Below are 18,451 nucleotides of genomic sequence, written 5' to 3' on the forward strand. Positions count from 1 at the left end.
CATTAAAACACAGCCTGCAGGCACCTGTATGTACCTGACAAAATGCAAAGCTGCTTGGTTTTGCTGGGAGCTCATAAGGGCACTGAGGGAAAGCATGGGACAGAAGTACCAAGAGAAGCAGCCAGAGTGCTGAGGCATGCAGAAAATGCTGGCTCACACTTACCTTTAGCATCCCGTCTCTCTCCCATTTGAAGAGGCCACAGCTGAAAGATGGAGATGGCAAGTGAGGATCACTGTGGTGTGTGCTTGCTGCACAGAATGAGGGGGTACAAAACTAGCCCCGCACCATTCCCACACTGCTTAATGCAAAGGCTGACATTCCCATTCCAGGACATGGTTACATGACTCCCAACATGCTACTTGTGAATGGACAGTACAAACACTCCAGTCGCTATTTCACAAGGCTCATTCCTTACCTAAAGCAGGGCTTTTTCGGGAGCTTGTCAAGGGAAATAGCTCTGTTTCCACAAGGACACTTGAAAAATCGCTTGATGGCATCATGCCAGTGGTAGTCATGGTTATCCTGCACACATGTCTCCAGAGGCTTGAAATAGGTGTAATTACACTGTTCAGGAAGGAGAAAGAGAACTGTGAGCACTTCAACAGAGTGTGAGACCTGTTCTGTAGACTGGAAACAGCTGAACATTCAGAGGAAAGTATCTGTCTGCTCCCATCCTGAAGGGCCCACCAGTATGAGATCCTTGGCCCAGGCTTTATCACTGCTCCTTCTAATGCCATCCTCCCCACTTTGCCACCACCCTGTGGCTCTGTTCCCAGCACCTCACAGGGCATGCAGGGGCCCTCTGAGCAGCCCCAAAACAGACAGGAAAGGTAGCAAGGGAAAGTGCAAAGCACAGCGGGGCCCGAAACCCTGGGAACAGGAGGTAACTTGGCAGTCCTGGGTTAATGGTTGGACTTGCTGAACTTAAGGGTCTTCTCCAACCAAAATGATTCTAACTCCTCCCTTCCTCTCAGTACATTTGAGATAGTAATAAAGCTCCACTCCTCTTCCTGATGGCAAAATTTATGGAAAAGCAGATAGAGGAATCCCACCCAGTGTTACTTCAAGGCACTTCACTTATTTTGTCATGTAATATGGGGAACCAAGGGTCCTGGTACAAAGAACTTCAGATAAGAAATTGGTTAAGTATTTCCAGGACACCAACACCCAAAGAACCCACTGGCATAAATATCAAGTTGAGACGTTCAGCACCGCACTAAAGCTTGCCTTGCCAGTGTCTTCATGTCTCAGTTACTCAGTCCATGGACTGCTCTCAGCAACAGGCATAAGAACACAACTGTCTCCATTTGATCCCTGCACTGGACTACGGCCAAGACAGTGACAGTCAGGACTCTGTAGGATGGTCCACATCATTTTGTACAGCCCACGTTCCCCTTCACTGCTGTTACCCTGGCTCCCCTTCACTCACCACTTTACATGTCACAACTCGACATTTCACTGCTTTAATGTTCCTCATCTTCTCTTCCAGTTCTTCCTTTTTCACCAGTGGCTGGAAGTATTGTTCCTGCAGTTCAGCCTCAGCCTGTGCAGGCACACAAAAAGACTTGTGGGGAGACCAGTATGGGGGAAGCCACTCCATGAATGGCTGTAGGGCAAATAACTACTAGGCCTGCTTGAAGAAGACTGCGGTCTGGGAGCCAGAGAAACACCAGTCATCTCTTGCTTCCAGAAATCCACAGAGTGCACATGCTGTGCTTCAACACTGCAGTGAGCCACCCCTGAGATGTGTGAGTGGGAAGACATGTACCCATGGAACAGCATGTACCACTGAAGTCAGCACATAGCTACGAGGACAGTGCAGGGAGAGGTCAGGTAGACAGATGTAATGAATGGAATTGGTTCTTAGCCAAAATATTACTCCTCAAAAGACCTTAAAACAACCAGGACTTCATACCAACACATGTCCAAGACAAAAGCCCTGTGCCACTGGAGGTGCTTTACCCCTGGGAACATGCTCAGCAAAGACCCCGATGGCAGAAATGAAACCTCTTTACTCTTCAGGGCAACTGCTGGCATTTTACAGGCTCCATGACTTACATGAGTCCCAGACGAAGGTGGCAGCTATCTTTATGCAGCCAAAATGTCAAGAAATTAGGGACAAAATAGGCACATGGCTAATTGGGTTTTAAGGCAGATGCATTTCTTTGATCAACCACTAACCAGGAGCTTCACAAATTCTTCCAAACACAGAAAAAAAAAAAAACCAAAAAGGCAACCATGGCTACAGCAATAACACTGACTTGCAGGCACTGTGCCCTGTGTGCTTAAGAGACCCCTGAACTCTACTCATCAGGACAATTTGGTGCCTATGACATGTTTTGAGTGCCTGCTTCTTGCTGAAATCATTATGAGGAGTCCAGACAGCTCCCTTGTTCTGAGCCCTCAGTCACGGCTGGACTGAGGCCATACCTCTTTCAGGACATCTGTGTGCTTGGACTTGGCATTCAGGATTTTTTTGAACTCTTCTGACTCCAGATAGGCCAGCTGCTCACGCAGTTTCTTTTGGGCAGGCTCCAGTTCATCCATATCTAGGGAGACAAAAAGGCTCAGTCCCAGAGACCAAGTTCAAAACAAGGTTTTTGATCTCCAAGTATGGTCACTGCAGTAGATTTTGGAAGTGTCAGGTCTCTCAGGCAGCTGTTCAGGTCAAATAGCAGCCTTTCACAGTTCAGGAACATGAAGCCAAGTTCAAATATGGCTTCAGGAAAAACAAAAGCGTTTTAAAAATAACATTGCATCTTCTCTCAAAGCACTGTACTAGGACTGCACGCTACTTCCAGGGCAGCAATCAGTGTTGCCCCCTTGACTTATTGAGAAGCTTTAATGGGAATTAAACAATTCATCCACCATCACACAGTAAATCACCTGCAGGCAAACTCAAGTTCCCACAGAAAATTCAGATGCCTTCCCAGGTGGGACTATTTCTTGGTTTCCCTTGATTAAGTCAGTTGTGCATCACAGATGCTCAAGTGCCAAAAGAAAGGGAACAAATATGAGGACAGGGAGCTATCAAAGGTAACATCTCACACTCTCTCCACAGAGTTAAAGGGTTTGTTGCAACAATCTCTAAGTTCTAAACAGACCTAATTTGGCGTCCCTTTGGCATAGCAATTAAGCCCTTAACGCAGCACCTAGCACTCTGTTCAGCAGAACATAAGCATACATTTTCTATTCTAGAAACTACCACCACACACCATTCTCTGCTTTGGTACCTTGTGGCTGAGCAACATTTTTCTCAACTCTTTCAACAATTTCTAGGACATCATCAACATCAGCTCGTTTCCTCTTGACACTGTTTGGATCAGTTTTAGCAAGAATCTGGCCTTTTGCTCGTAGTCGTTGTACCGCAGCCAGCTAGAAAACAGGAAAAAGCAGTGAATGTGTTGGTGACCAGTCTGGCCCCCATGTTCTGCTTCCAGAAGTAGCACTGGAAGTCTGTCAAATGAAGCAGACAAGATCCATTGGCTTTAGCACAGAGCTGGCTGAAGACGGGCCCAACAAAATTCCCAGCTCTGCTGTACATCTAATTCACCACATCACCCAACCTCTTGTGACTTCCCAAACCATAAAATCACTCCTCCAGGGGTGTTACCAGGCCTGATATCTCTGCAGCTGTGCTTTAACTGCTTCACAAATCATTAAGCTTTTCAGAGGAATCAAATCACTTTATTTCCACATAAATTGGTAACAATTAGGAACTAACAAAATTGTGTACAACTATTCCTTTCCATACTCCCAGAACGCTAAGATACCATCTTCCTTGCTGAAAGAGAAGTTTCTTTGACAAACATATGAACAGGTTTGTGCCAAGGAAAGACACAGTCTGTTCTGGCTAGAAATCAAAATTATCCAAACTCATGGCACAACCCAGCTAAACTACTTCACTGTTGCTTACCCTTACATGGCAAAAGGAAAACACACCACACTACACTAGCAATGCCAAAGAACAAACATGCAGAGTCTAGCATTTCAGGGATTTACAGCACAGAAACCCTGCCCTTTCCCAGCACTTCAGGGTTTTCATGCTTGTAAAACAACCAATAGCAACAGGCCTTGCCCTCCTTCTGTAAAAATCACTTCAGCACCTCCCATCCTGGTCCAGGACCTATCCACAGCCTCAAGCTTTAAGAGGTTCCAAACCCCCAAAACACAAGAGCAAAAACACAGAGCAGCTCTGTCCCACCTGCATGAAGAACAGAATACAAGACCAGCCACACAGCTGCTCCAAACTGCTCTTCAAAGGTAATTTGCCCAAGGGGTGACAGACTATGTCAGGTCATAAAGAACAGTCAACTCTGCTCAGAGAAGCTGCCAACATGCACAAGGAAGTGTTTTTTCAGCAGATAGCTTAGCATTAGGTTCATGACTTAAATGAGACGCTCTATCTCTCCATCTACTTTTCCCAAGTCCCATCCCAAGAGCATGCTCTGTCCCCTGTCCATGCCCAATTGGCATTTGCTGAAATTGCCAGTTGTGTCAGTGGTTTCAGTGATGCTTGCCTTCAGACAGGATCAAGAGCGAGTTCATGAGCATCACACACGAGACAGATTGTAACAACTCACTGCTGACCAATTCAGGTGGATTTTGAACAAATGAGAGACACTAGCTCTGGTGGCCAAATATCACCCACACAGGCTCCTCTTAAGCAGCTGTTCCACTGCTCTGAAGGTTGACTACAGGTAAGATGGTAGCACAGACCTTGGTACTAACAGCTGTCAGGAACCACAGGTTTCTTGTGTACTGTAATGCAGACCAGTCTGATCCCACAAATCAGAAACTTCACTAACATCAGAGATGAGCTGGCCTGTATCTGACCAAAGACTCCTCTACTACTGCAAACCAAACTTCCCTTAGCCTCCCCTTCCCAATATTTAAAGAGATTCAAAGAGCTGTTACCTTTTTGGCTTCTGCCAAGCTGTCTAGCTTTGGTGTTGGAGGTGGAGACCTGTCAAAGAAGAGGATATCTTCTCCTTCTGAGAATCCTGTGCCTAGCCTGGGCCTTTGAGGAGTTGACATTTTTCCAGCTTTGGGAAACTCTGCTCCAGGTATTGGGGAACAGAGTGAGGACTCTCCAGAGGAGGACAGGACAGCAGGGCTGCTGGCTTTATTTGTGTTCTGGAGAAACCTTGTAAGACAAGAATTGCAATAGGGACACAAGTCAAAGAGACAAAAAGGTTTAAGAAACCGATAGGAATGGAAGGGATGCAGACTCTAATTTTTCACTATTTGGCCTTTTATTGCTAGAAAAACATGCAGCAATATAGGGAACCACAAGAGTAAAACAAGACTAATAAGGAACTCACTGGGTTGCTGAAATCAAGAGTGACTTGAAGAAGTCACCAGAAGGAGTGAACATCCAATTGCCTTGAAAACTAATGTCAAAGAGAAGTGTCAAATGAAGCTGGGAAGTGGGAACAGAAAGCACTTGGAAAAATGGGCTTCTTTGCAGGACAAGCAGTTAAGCAGGGGGACTCTTTGCCACCATAGTCACATAAATGTTTAGGTTTACACAGGTCACAATGGAGGTTGGACAGGTTAATGGGGCGGGGGGGGCGGGGCATGGAAAGTCTCTTCAGAGAAATTTTATCAGATACCACCTTTAGCTTGGCAAGTCCCTGAAATACACACTGTTGGAGGCTGTAAGAGTATTTAGAGGAAATATGTCATGATTGTGCCTAGTCATTTTATTCTCCTTCATGTTCTGTTTTGGCTCCCGTTGAGCCTTTTGAGGCTACTTGGCTACATCGATCTTGGTCTCACCACAGTGGCTCTTCTGAGGTTCTTCTTAGGCTTGTTAACAATATATGCACAAAACACTGTGCAAATCTTGAGGTTCAGAAGACCCCTGCAAGCCAAAATGAACACAACCAGGACTCCTGACCCCAGTTTCCTACTCTAATCAGCCTCTTCCCATCATGCCTTCCAGTTGCCAAGCACTGTGCTGGAACATTTCCATTTGGTTCTCCACTAAATATTGGGATATTTCTAATCTAATGAAGTTTTTATTAAAACAGCAAAACACCTCCCACAGTTATACTTAGGGCCACAATAACGGAATGCTTCCTGTGAAAATATGTATGTATTACCGCCTCTGAATCTCTTCAGATCGTTTTTTTCTGGCCTCCAGCAATTTCTGTTTCTGTTGCTTGAGCAGTGCTGAAGCAGAGATGGACTGAAAACTGGCCCCTTGCTTCTTTTCAGCACCTAGGAGAAAAAACAAACCACACCACATTAAAAAGCCACTAATGTTTGCTGAAAAGAAGGCTGGGTGATTTCAGGAATGGGTCTTCCTTCAGGCAAAAGGACAATACCTGCTCTGGTCCAGTGTTTGCAGAGGTTTCGTGCTCCAAAAGTTGGCTGTGCCAGCAGTTCCTTGAACTCCTCAGAACATTGCATGGGTCTGTTTGCTGCACCTGGAGCACAAGAGGCAGAAATACAACAAATTTAGAGCCAGAAAGGAAAGCAGACCTGGTTTTAGAGATGTAGTCTAGGTTGGAAGAAACCCCTGCAGGTCATCTGGGTGAGCACCCCACCAAAGCAAGGCCAGTTTCCATATTATATTTGGGTGCCCAAGGCCTTGTCCTCACAGAGCACATCACGATGACTTTCCTACCCCTTCAGCAATTTCAACAGTCAGCTCCGCATCAGTCTTGGTTGTCTGTGGTACTCCCACCATTCCCATTTTCAGAATGCTTGAAAGCTGTGAATCCACCAAATCTTATCCCTGGAGAATTAAGAGCAGCTAAAAGCTAGACAAAGGACACACACTATGTTGTCCAAAATGGAGGCAACTGAGGGAACTGAAGGATGTGAATAAGACATCTAAGTGGCATCTAGATCTAGAGCACATAGTTTGAATAAGCTGTCATCTGCTCTCCACCGAGCATAAAGAGGGCATAATATTAAGTGCATTACAGAAACAAAATGGAGGCAGAAAAGATCTATTGGTGACATCCCAAAAGTCATGGAAGGCACATGCTTTGAAGATCCCAAAAGAAAAGCACTAGAAACAAGCTGGGTACTCAGGAGGTCCCCTGCAGCACAGACCTAACTGATTTATACTTAATATTATTAGACGCTTTCAAGATTGACAGAAGTCATGCATTCCAATAAAATAAAGTAAGTTCTTAAAACTTCCAGTTCCCATTAATCTGGCAAAGATCTGTTACTGTTCAAAGACAGAACAGGAGACTTAATTCAGGAGCATTGATCAAAAAACAGACACATGGAGACACACAGCTGCTTAGTCACATTTGCCTTGCAGCTGCGATCTCAAGAGGGAAGAGGAGTTTAGATCAATTGAGAAAGCAACCTGCAAATGGCTATCTCTTTAGCAAACCAATTGCCAGATTCAATCAGCGAGTAACAGGGTCCTGGGATACATCTACACATCAAGCTGGAAATATCTGAAGGGTAAAGGTATGGGTAACTAGGTACCAATTTTCTGCCTGGTTTCCTGGACAATTGCATCAACACCTCTCACGACCAGGTTGGCGAGAGTGGTTTGAATCTTCCTTTTCGGCACCACAGCTGCTGCACTAGAAAGAAGAAACAAAACCAGAATATCAGTTTTCCCCATGCTTAGAACAAGGGCAGGAGAATGCTAGATTCAACAAAACTCCAGCTACCCTAAAAGGTGCCTCTCTCATCTGTCTTTGGGAACAGTGTGGATCTAAATCCAAATTCTAGCACAATGTTTAGGTTCTCCCATTTCTCTCTAGGTTGAGACATGCATTTCCTATGCAGTGATGGAAAACTAAACATAAGTAATAGCTAAGCTTTTCTCAGTTCTAGGGATAAAAAAGAAGCTAGAAATGCTTTGTCACTGTGGAGTCACACCAGTTATCAGAGGGCAGTTGTAAGGGAATGAAAGCCATGTGCAAGCAAAGGGCTTGATTCAGCTGTTACTCAGAATTTGGATGGAGGACCTGGCCCCTCCATGCTAGTTATAAGATGCATACTCATCTACTGATCCTGGTCACTTAATAATGAACAGTGCACTACTACCATCTCTTCATTAACACACAGCGATACTATTTTATTTCAGTCAAGAAAGAGGAGGAGGAAATACAGAATACACGGAGTCTTGGATTAAACACAACGAACCATAACAAAATATGGTAAGGGAATGGCACTGAAAAATACTTATCTCGGACACTCAGATGGTTGGGATCTCATGATTAATTCCACTTACTGAAATGCAATGCTGCCTGGCTTCACAACACAGTATTAATTCAGAGGTAAAAACACCCCTTACCACATCTTAGCACTGATTGTTAAAATTTTCCTACCAAATAGCAGCTCTGTTACCCCATGGGACCAGGAGGATTATACCAATCATGGGGCATTTATTCCTATTCAGTTAATGTAGTTAAGTCAAAGGGATCTCTGACTACACAGACACCCTTAGAGATAGCTTCAGGCTTACTGGCATATCAGAAGTTCTGTTTGAAACCAATGGAAATAAGTGGTTTATCTTACATTGAGGCTGCATATGCTGCTGAAGAGACACCTCCATAGTAAAACCCATCCTGACACAGCTTCTCCTTCAAACTGGGATTTTTCCGACCAACTTTTTTGGGAATGCGGCCACCAGAGAAGGTGGACTGCAGGTCTGCCCGCTTCGAGCTGAGTTTCTTGTACTGGGATTGTATGTGATACTGACAATATTCACAGTCATTCTAAAAAGAAATGGGAGAAGTCTGTTGCAGAACACCAGCAATTACAATTTACTTCATTCCTCTCACCCACATGCATCCTTCTATGGCTAAACTGAATTAACATCTCTGTTGTAGTACTCCAGCATTCGACCTACTCAGCAAGCGTTTGCCCACACTCCAGCAATGAAAAACAAAAGTAAAATTGCCCGTGCTAATCACTGGAAAACCTGTACATCGAAGAATTTTAAGGTTGTTCCTTGGCTCAAGTCAACTGATGTCCCAGGTCCTCTTGCCCAGATTCTTACTCTTCACTCTGAACTGTACACTATTTTCTTACTGGTATGAACACAAAAAACCCCTAACACCAAAGCAAGATATTTCATATACTCGTTTTTTAATTCATTCATCAGTTTCCACTGTCAATCCAAGGGAGTTTAGAACTGAAGATAGTGAGCCTGCCAGTCAGAGACAGCAGTGCCATAAACGTGCTCACACTTGGGGTGTTTAACTTTTAAAAAAAAAAACCCTGTCCATTCTCATTGATGTTCATCTACCCCAGATTTGTATAACTACAATTACCACACAATCAAACATTTTTTTGTCACTAATTGGACAGCCTTCATAAGGTTCTTCTGCCAGACAAGCTCCATCTACAGTTTGTTCCAGGTGGCACTGGAACATCTCACTGAAATTGAGAATCTTGTGCACAGCCACCTCCTGCAGTGGGTCTGCTATCACAGCCTTCTTTTGCTACAAGTACCTTCTGTATTTGTCATCCTCCCACTCCACACACTGAGTTCCTCCCCAGTTGTTCTTTCCTTCATTTTCTCTGCTCCTTCTAAGTGCTACCCTACTGCTAACTACAACCCTTCTGACTTAGGGTTCCTTTTCGGTATCACAACATCACTATAGCCATGAAGTGGCATAATCCACAAGTTCTTTAAACTAGTAAAAGCCAGTACGGTCCCTAAAAGAAGAATCCCAACACCTTTTTCCTCTCATGTCCAGGGCCCCACATTCAGGTATAAATATTCTGGCAGCTTACAGGCATGCTGGACCAGGGAACTCATTGGGTTAAAACCACCTCTAGTGCAGTGCAGAGAAGCTTGCATTGGTGCAAAGGAGAATGAAAGTGTGTGGAGACAGTGGCAACCATGGGTCAAAGCCACCTCATTTCACTGCAGCACCAACTCAGCATTTCAGGAACTACTGTGCTGCTCCTACAGGGCCATCACAGAAACAGCTCCTCTGGGTTTCATTTCTCAGTGTCTCCACCCACTTTAGTTACAAGTCAAGAACCAGAAACACGTCAGAGTCAGAGCATCAGTATAAAATCAGCAACCAGAGTTTTACCAACAGCTTAAGGATGGCCTAACTACTGAGATACAGACCAGGTTCACAATCTGCGCACAAGGATCACCATTCTTCTTCCTGGCTTTGCAGGTGCCCATGTCCAGAGCTTCACCCATGAGAAGGATCTTCTGGGGATGGTCAACCGACAAACACAGCTAGAAAGAAATCAGAACATGCCTTGAGGTGGACTGGACAGGCTTCTCTCTAGATGTCACTGGTTTGGCTCTGGTCCACTTTGGTACCTCTGGTATTAACAAAGCAATATTAAAATGCAGTTTAAGAGAGCCACATGTCCTGTTCAGATTGAGAAAAAGTTCAGTTAAAAAGAAAAAAGTTAATTTCTTTCTCACAAAGAGATGAAAGACATTGGATTTCTGTGCTTAGAGCCTCAGGAAACAAAGGACCAGCAAAAGCAGACCTAGTTGTGCTGTAGATGATGGTCCTGTACAACTACTTGGCTCTGACACCATCATGACAACCACACTGGGGAGTGAATGGGAAGGAGATGCACGAGAGCTCTGTGCAAGAACAGCATCTACTTCATGCATCCAGAGATACCAGGAATTGTAGTGTAGTCAGACAGAACCATTTCAGTCACCATGCACAGCAGCTACCCATTTTAAAACATAACCTTCCTAATCAAAGGACACATGAGATAACAAAGAAAAATTCGTTAGTCACACATGAAGTGTCTGACTCCAAGTCAGACAGAACCAGGAAGTGTCTGTAGCTAAGAAACACTTTGACAAGTCAGTTTTAATGTAGTTCCAAATGTGTACATTTCAGCTAAGAGCAGCCATTTTTAACAGTTAAATACAGCCCTTACATTAAATCTGGTATGCCTTTCTACTCACCAACAGGACGTTCTAATCTTTATTCATGTTAATTTAAGCAATTATATACCTTAATAGACAATTAATGAGATTCTTAATTTTTTCATTTGGAGAATTTAAAATGCAAAACACTAAATCACCAGCTACTAGACTGAAATTCCCCTTGACAGAAGACAGTAAAAACAGTTTCCATTCCAGTGCAATTAAAAAGATATTACAAAAAATTAATTTATTAGCAAAATGAAGACACCTTAAATGTTTTGATGCATACAGAGAAGTAATTCATCATGTTTTGATTTTATAAATAATTGATTAAACAAGCGAAGTACTATGTATCTATACATAATACATCATCTGTTTAACAAATCAAATATTGCTTCTTATCAGTCATGATTTTGGAACCACAAAACATTTTGCAATCACATCTCATGCTTAAATTAGCAAAGAGAAATGAGCTTCCCCACCTTCTTCAGCTTTGAGAGACCTCTAGGGTGAAATAGGCATTGCAAATAGCTGAATAAACTGAAATGAGAACACATTCCCTACATCCGTGGAAGAGCCAACTGCTACTGAAATCAGATTAAAAAACCCACTTGAATAAATTCTGGGTTTAGATACCTAACAGGACTTCTTGAAGTTCATTCTTCCAGAAGGCCAGGAGCACATACACATCACACAAATAATCTGAATGCAATTCAAACTGTTTAGGCACACTGCTGTAAATTCAGACTTAACATGCTATAAAGCTAAATCTCGGATATGAAAAAGTTCAGATACAAGTTTTTATCTACAGCTGATGGGCAAGTGAAAAATCCTCTCACCTCACTGGAGCCTTCTTTAGGTTTCATAGGATTAGCATTGAGCAGCCCGATGACTGTGCCTTTGTCTGTCTTCCAGTGCTCTTTGTGGACGTCACCAAACAAGAAGAGCGAGACACATTGACTGAGATCCCGTAGGTCATTCAGATGCCAGATACTGAAGGTTCTGCCCTGGAACAGATATTTGCTTTCCTTTCAGCTGTCAGTACAGGGATATTGCATTCCCTCTTGCTGCTGCTTTTAAAGAATTATTCTGATTTCCCAGCCCTGGGTCTTCCTGACGCAGAAAAGCACAATTTGTGACCTCAGAACAGGTTAGCTACAGCATCTCCAGCCATACCACATAGCCAGTTCTGGGATTCTTAAAGGCCAAAATAGCACAATAATACTGCTACCACCAATCTTCCTGATATTAAAGCTGGACAGCACACTTGCTTGCTGAATGAAGAGGTTTCTACCCCACTGAACAAACAAACCCGAGGCATATCCAGATCTCTGTTTCATCAATGACTTCCTATAGAACATGTACAGCATCTAGGACAGAATAACCTCTTGGGAAATTATGGCAGCAGAATGTGTGGCACATTTAAAACATGAGGGCTGTCTAGAAAGACTGAGAGCCCGAGTCCTTTTTTTCCACACTGTCATTTAGCATACAACAGTAACATATAATGGTTACATTAGCCAATGCTACTGTCTGGGACAGTTGTACCAGATAAGCTAAGGACTTACCCTGAGGAGTAAAAGCAGCATTACTCCATGAAAACAGGTGAGCCTAGATCTTTAATACAGTAACTTTTCATTAACTACATGGAGCTGGCCGATTAAGTTGAAGATCTCATTAGTTTCTCAGGGAAGAAGACCACTTGAACTGAGGAAGGGATACAATGAAGTTACTTACGTTATTTGCACTCTGAGGAGTGACCTTCTTCACTATGACTCCAAATGTTACCCAGTCTATTTCCTCCAGATTTTCTGCAGCAAGTTTGCTCTTCAGCTGAGACAGACGGATGAGCTTCCGGTTAACCATTTTCCTGTCCATTTCAGCCGAAGACACCCGGGGATTTCTAGATCAAGCAAAAGCACGTAAAAGAACACATCCATTGGCATAAATGGACAAGGCAATCAAAGCCATCCAGCGTTCTCCTGGGGAGACTACATCTTGCTGCAAAATGCCTCTGTACCTCATTTCACCCTGAGGTCACGTGAAACAAAACTCTTCGGTTCAGGACACTGTACAAATATCAGAAAGCTACTGATCACAGTGCTTTTTGTCCAAATAGTTGCACTGCAACTCAGCCCTGAGCCTGCATTAAACTCCGCTCATTTCAGGAATGACTGAGTAGGACTGATTGAGCTGCATTTGAAAATCCAGCATGGTTTCTGGTGAGGAAAGACACTGAGCATTCAGAGACCTCTCGTGGCCACATCGAGTATGGGGATCACAGGTGGCTCCCAAGCCTTCCCAGTGTGGAGCAAAATCTGCTCAACTGGAGCACGGCTGGGCTTTGTGCATGCTTGCTGCTTCCCTCCTCCACCATGGAGAACATCCCAGGGAAGGCAGCACTAATAAAATGATAGCTTTTTTTTGTTAGAAAAGAGCAAAGGTGAAAATAGTAAAAGAAATACGATACTAAGCCAGAAGTCAGTGTTACCTATCTACTGATGAACCAGCCAATTCTGTGGCTTTGTGTTACATCCCCTAATGACTAATTTGCCATGGTTAAAGGATGTATATACAGCAAATCAGAAATCCTGTCCTCTGTGCACCACTTGGGTGCACAGGATGTTGGACCAACTGCATTTTCTTTCCCTTTACTAGAGGGTGATGTCCCCAGACCGAGCTCAGTGCTGGGCTGCTTACCTTAATCTCAGTCCCGAGAAGGTTTCCACAGACACTGGCTGAGCTGCTGCATTGGAGCATGTAGGCACATGAGGAGTCTTCTCTCTGGTCACCTTACTGGGTGTGTTCCCTGCAGCAGACTTCAGAGGCTGGAACGCCAAACTGAGGACTTGCCGTGGAGGAGGAGTTTTGTTCTCTTTAGCAGGAACTACCCCCCCCCCCCAAAAAAAAATCTTAATAATGAAATAAAACTTCTTAATAAAAATGACACTGATTTATACCTGACCAGAGACAGGAGTCTAATATAACACACTATTTTAAAAAAAAAACAAAAAAAAACCACAGAAAAACAGATGTAAAACTCTCTCCCAGTCAGCTGGGAACTGATGGCTTCATATTAGTTACAGGTAGCTCTAGCAATGAGTTCCACCTCATGGGGAGCTTCTCAGAGCAGCTCTCATTTTCTAGGCAAGCTAAACTGTAGGAATACATGGATACAAGCTACACTGCTGCATGTGTCCAAGTTAACCATAGCAGTACACAGCACGGTACCCGTTGCAAAGAATACAATAATTAACTCTGTAATAAGCTCTGTTCCACTGTGACCAGGCTGCTACCGGTGTGCTGACAAGTGTAAAGCTATCCTGGATGTGTCTATACCACTGTAGTGCACTAGACAGGCTTTCAACAAAAGCCCAGTGTGTTTCAGTGAAAGATAGACTGAGAACGGTACCTGCTGAGGATGCTTTTGATTTCTGGGTTCCTCGCTTGGCTGGAGGTAAAGGATTGCCCAGCTGGGCTGAAAAACATGGTGACTCTTGCAGCTTCTGAACATGCCTTTCCTTTAAAGGTGGACAGGGAGATTTACCTGGCCAAGGAAACAAAAAAATATGAGATCTCAGGATCTGGACTCAAACACTAAGAATAGCTCTGAACTAAGTAATTCTTTGAATAACAAGTCCAAGTCTGGGTCCCACATGGAAACCCTTCAGCTAAGTGGCCAGCATCTGAAATGCAGCAGCTGCAAAAGCCCCAATGACTCTACCCCATAACAACCTAAAAATTCTAATGTCACTGAAACCACAAAGCTGTGGAAAATAGGAACATCCCCCTGCTTTTCAGTTTTCACCTGTAGTTTCATTGCTACACCCAATGTGCTACCGCAACAAACAGCTGTATTTTCTGGGTGTACCAACCACTGCCAGTAAGAAGGGACACTTCCAGAAGACCCTGGAGGACTTCAGTCATGGAAGCTGCCCCATGTAGAATCAATCCATGATGCAGATACCAAAACTGCAGCTCACTAACTTAGTCTGTAGCTGCAGGAAACATCCTGTGTGGGAATACACCAGATCACAATTCCTCCTTGCTACTCAGTGCCCACTTCAGGATTATCTGGAGTCTTGCCTATAAATTGCATGTTGGTAGGCCAACAAATCAAACGCATTTAATTAGTCTCATTACCAAGGCTTTTCTTCTCATGGCCTGAACTGGATTGCCGCTCAATAGCAGTCTTCTGCAACTGCTCCTGTAACTTCTTCATCTGTTCTTGCAATTTTCTCATCTCAGCTAGGAAAGAAAGGAGAAGGATAATAAGGCAGCAGGAAGCCACTGCAAACAGGGATTTATGAGGTCCCTGGAAGCGTGGCAGTTTTACTACATCATAGGAACTTTGAAAACAAAAGACTCAAGCTACAATACAGATATACTTGATTCTACATGGTTCACAGTAAAGGGACACTTTTCCATACAGCCTGGAGCTGACCTCTCTTGTGTAAGTATTCTACTTGATCACAGCACGTTCCTTGCCATATTGCATGGAACTCTCCTATTGAACATAGGAGAATTTAAATGGCTGATGACTGCATAGCCCAGCATAAAGAAGTGCTTCCCGTATAACCAAATATGCAGCCTGGACACAGGAAAGCTCAGCGGCCAGCTCTGCTTCCACACCAACTGGTAAAGCAGAACCTCCTGCCAGGAAGTCCTGAGGGGGAAGGGATTACTGTGGTGGTGAAAGATGCCAGGATGACAGCCCTGAAGAATGAAGCAACATTTCTCTTCATCAGACAAGGCACAGGTGCATAGGCAGCCTTCCCTATCCTGGTCACCAGAGCTAGTTTAGTCTTCCTGATTTGCTTAAGTCCTCTGTCCTTTTGGGAAAATAGGTTTGGCAAGTTACAGAGCACTGAAGACTGGACTTGGAAACTTTCACAAGGACTTTCTGTATTCCCCCTCTGGGCACCACCCTCAACTGAGAAGCAACAGGCCTTACCTGCTGCCTGTTAACTCTCTAGAGACAAGATATATACAATAAAACACATAAAAGATGCTGTTACAGAAACCTTGCAGTTCTTGGTTGCTTTTCTCTTTTGCCTGACTGGGAGCTGAGGTAGGGACAGTTTCCTCTGCTGCCTCCTCTTCCAGCAGGTCATCTACATCACCAAACAGTGTAGCCAGATTCTCCTTCTGCTCATCAATCATGCTATCCTCAGCATCAACCTCCTCCGTGTAGGACGCATCATCTTCTGCATCAAAGAGCTCATTGTATTCATCTGGTTCTCCCCCATCACCCTCTGGAGCATCTTCCTCCTCAGGAGGATTCCCCTCCTCATTTGTCTCACTTTCTTCCAGGAGGGAGGCCAACAGATCCAACTCATCATCAGCTAAAGCAAAAATCAAACTCACCGTTATTCCTGTTCAGTTAGAGGAAAGGTGCCAAGGAATAAAACATCTAAGATACTCTAATTACAAGCTAAGGTAATTAGCTGTAATTACTGAAACTAAATTGGAGCAGCAAGTGGCATTTTTAAAAAACTGCTTCAGCTTTGGCTCAAGAAAGATAGAGCAGCGTACTGCTGTCTGGTCAGACGGAAACATCATTGCAGACACTTTCAGCTTGTGATCCAGGCTACTTAACACTTGCTCCTCCTCCTATGCAGCTGCTTGTACAACAGCTGCTGTTACAAAGTGAAGCCTGGGGACCTGTAAAAGTGTAGGCAGCTCTACAGGCACCCACGTGGCTTTTCCCAATGGAAGGTGAAGAGGAAGATGCAAGGCAGTCGAGAAAGTGTATTCTCAGGTATGATTTGCTCAAGGAAGAGCATAGTGAACAAAGAAATACAAAAACAAAGGAACAAATATGGAAAAAAGAAAATCAAGTACAGCGAGAGGAACGGGACAGAGAAGAGCAGAACTGACATTCAGAACAAATCAAGAAATTTGTTTAGCCTTTGCTGCTGAAGAAAACAAAACCAGGGAAGGGACAGAGCAGTCTCACAGAAAGGTGACAAGAACGAAAGCAAGAGGCAACCTCAAAGGCCTCTGCAAGTGCAGTCAGTGCGATATAATTTCCTTTCCTAAAAGGCTTACCAAGTTTTCTGAACACTTGAACTTCTTAACTAACATAACCGATCAGAAGACACTTTACTGTTTAAAGTAAAAGAGTACTTTCCTCCTTACCGTCCATGATTTCACTGGGATTTCTTCAAGAGCCCCTCAAAAAGAAATATTCTCTGTTATGGGGAGAACAACAGTGATACTGTTAAAGCGGATATAGCTCATCTACAAAAAAATACTGTGTTCAGGCTCCTTATTTGATAATTTGCAAACCACAAGCTTGCTTTTATTTACGGCTGCAAGTGAGGACTCCACTGAATTTAAAACCCTCACACATTTTCTACATCTAAAGTCTGCCCTATACTGAACTCACTGCAGTGTAGAAGCATGACTTTAAAAAACCAAAAGCCCATAATAGACAAAGATTTTAAGAAATACCTACCATGGTCTCACAGTAATAACCTGTCCTGGACCATAAAACCAACGTGCATTTAATTAGTTATTGACATTTTAAAAATATTGTTATTCCTTAAAGCGTTATGTTTTACATTTCTCACAGCTCCTCCATTTCATGGACACATGTCCATGAAAAATAATCAGCACAGGCCAAGGGAAGACTTGGGTGAGAAGGGAAATCCACTGAAGATGGATTGCACGCAAACTCAAACTCTGTGCTTACAGGCCTTTCTGCTGCAGAGCCTTTTCGTTTCGCCCATAAACTCCACTTTTAATAGAGCTCTTTTCTCTTGCTGCAGTATATTTATTTTCAGCAAAGAACAAAACAAAACTCAGGAGCACACACGAGCAGGGGTGGCTAGTGACCACCACCGTGCCCCAGGCTCCCGCCTCCCGCTGGGACACCGGCCCCGGGGCCCACCCTGCTGCCGAGCGGGTGGTCACCCCGCCTGCCGCCCTCGGGAGCCAGCCCCGGCTCGCCGCCTCCTCCCTTCCCACGGACCCCAGCACCAGCGCGATCGCCAAGCCTGCCCTCAGGGGATCCCCGATTCTCCCACAGCGCTGCCCGGGAGCCCCCCACCCCGCCCCGCCTCCAGGGGACCCTCCTTCCCCTCGCAGCTCTACTCCCCGCTCGGCCGACTCCCCCACCCAGGGGAACCTCGACCCCCTCCAGGGCTTCCCCGCGGACCCCGATGTCCTCTCCCACCAGCCTCTCCCTGCCGAGGATGGCTTTCTGAGGCCCGGTCCCCCCGCAGCCCCAAGCCGCCCGGCTCTCCCCTCACAGCACCTCACTCACCGCCAGCCGCGCGCTCACTGACACCCGCCAAAACTCCAACCCGGCCACGCCCCCTCCCGCGCATGCGCTCCGGGGTGCGCGCGCCCCGCGCCATCTTTACTCCTGGCAGCAGGGGCGCCGCCGCGCGCGGCGTTGCCTGCGGGCGGGGGGGTGGGGAGGGCGCGGGTGCGTGCTGGGCTTTGGGCCCAGGGAGGGGGCAGGGCAAGGGTGGGGGGGTGTGTTGAGTGCGGTCACCGATGTGAGGGTGGTGACGTGACGCCATTGTTACCCAGCGTGAGTCGCCACCTGCCCTGCGGGGCAGCCCTGCGGTGAGGCCTGTGCCCGCGCAGCG

General features: G+C 45.0%; 1 protein-coding gene across 4 annotated transcripts in view; it reads right to left on the reverse strand.

Moving 5' to 3' along the window:
* The window catches only part of MCM10 (minichromosome maintenance 10 replication initiation factor), a 25,928-nt gene extending 7,774 nt beyond the window's left edge, over positions 1-18,154 (reverse strand). For 2 of the 4 annotated variants that reach the window (XR_005104296.1, XM_037387698.1), the window contains exons 1-19: positions 18,121-18,154; positions 16,992-17,044; positions 15,875-16,195; positions 14,994-15,098; positions 14,263-14,397; positions 13,551-13,737; positions 12,588-12,753; positions 11,690-11,857; positions 10,074-10,190; positions 8,504-8,703; positions 7,460-7,560; positions 6,334-6,435; positions 6,109-6,226; positions 4,919-5,147; positions 3,235-3,376; positions 2,432-2,550; positions 1,431-1,544; positions 417-565; positions 164-203 (exon numbers count right to left, since the gene is read on the reverse strand). Coding sequence is in view for 3 of the 4 variants with exons in the window: in XM_037387698.1 (XP_037243595.1) it covers positions 164-203; positions 417-565; positions 1,431-1,544; positions 2,432-2,550; positions 3,235-3,376; positions 4,919-5,147; positions 6,109-6,226; positions 6,334-6,435; positions 7,460-7,560; positions 8,504-8,703; positions 10,074-10,190; positions 11,690-11,857; positions 12,588-12,753; positions 13,551-13,737; positions 14,263-14,397; positions 14,994-15,098; positions 15,875-16,195; positions 16,992-16,998 (2,520 nt within the window). In the remaining variant the exon portion in view is untranslated. Of the gene's footprint in view, positions 1-163; positions 204-416; positions 566-1,430; positions 1,545-2,431; positions 2,551-3,234; positions 3,377-4,918; positions 5,148-6,108; positions 6,227-6,333; positions 6,436-7,459; positions 7,561-8,503; positions 8,704-10,073; positions 10,191-11,689; positions 11,858-12,587; positions 12,754-13,550; positions 13,738-14,262; positions 14,398-14,993; positions 15,099-15,874; positions 16,196-16,991; positions 17,045-17,972; positions 17,991-18,120 lie in introns of those variants that run through there. The other 2 variants (XM_037387696.1, XM_037387697.1) reach the window with 2 other exon arrangements.
* Positions 18,155-18,451: the final 297 nt, after the last annotated feature.

The sequence above is a fragment of the Falco rusticolus genome, chromosome 5, assembly GCF_015220075.1.
Source record: "Falco rusticolus isolate bFalRus1 chromosome 5, bFalRus1.pri, whole genome shotgun sequence".
Lineage (NCBI taxonomy): Eukaryota > Metazoa > Chordata > Aves > Falconiformes > Falconidae > Falco > Falco rusticolus.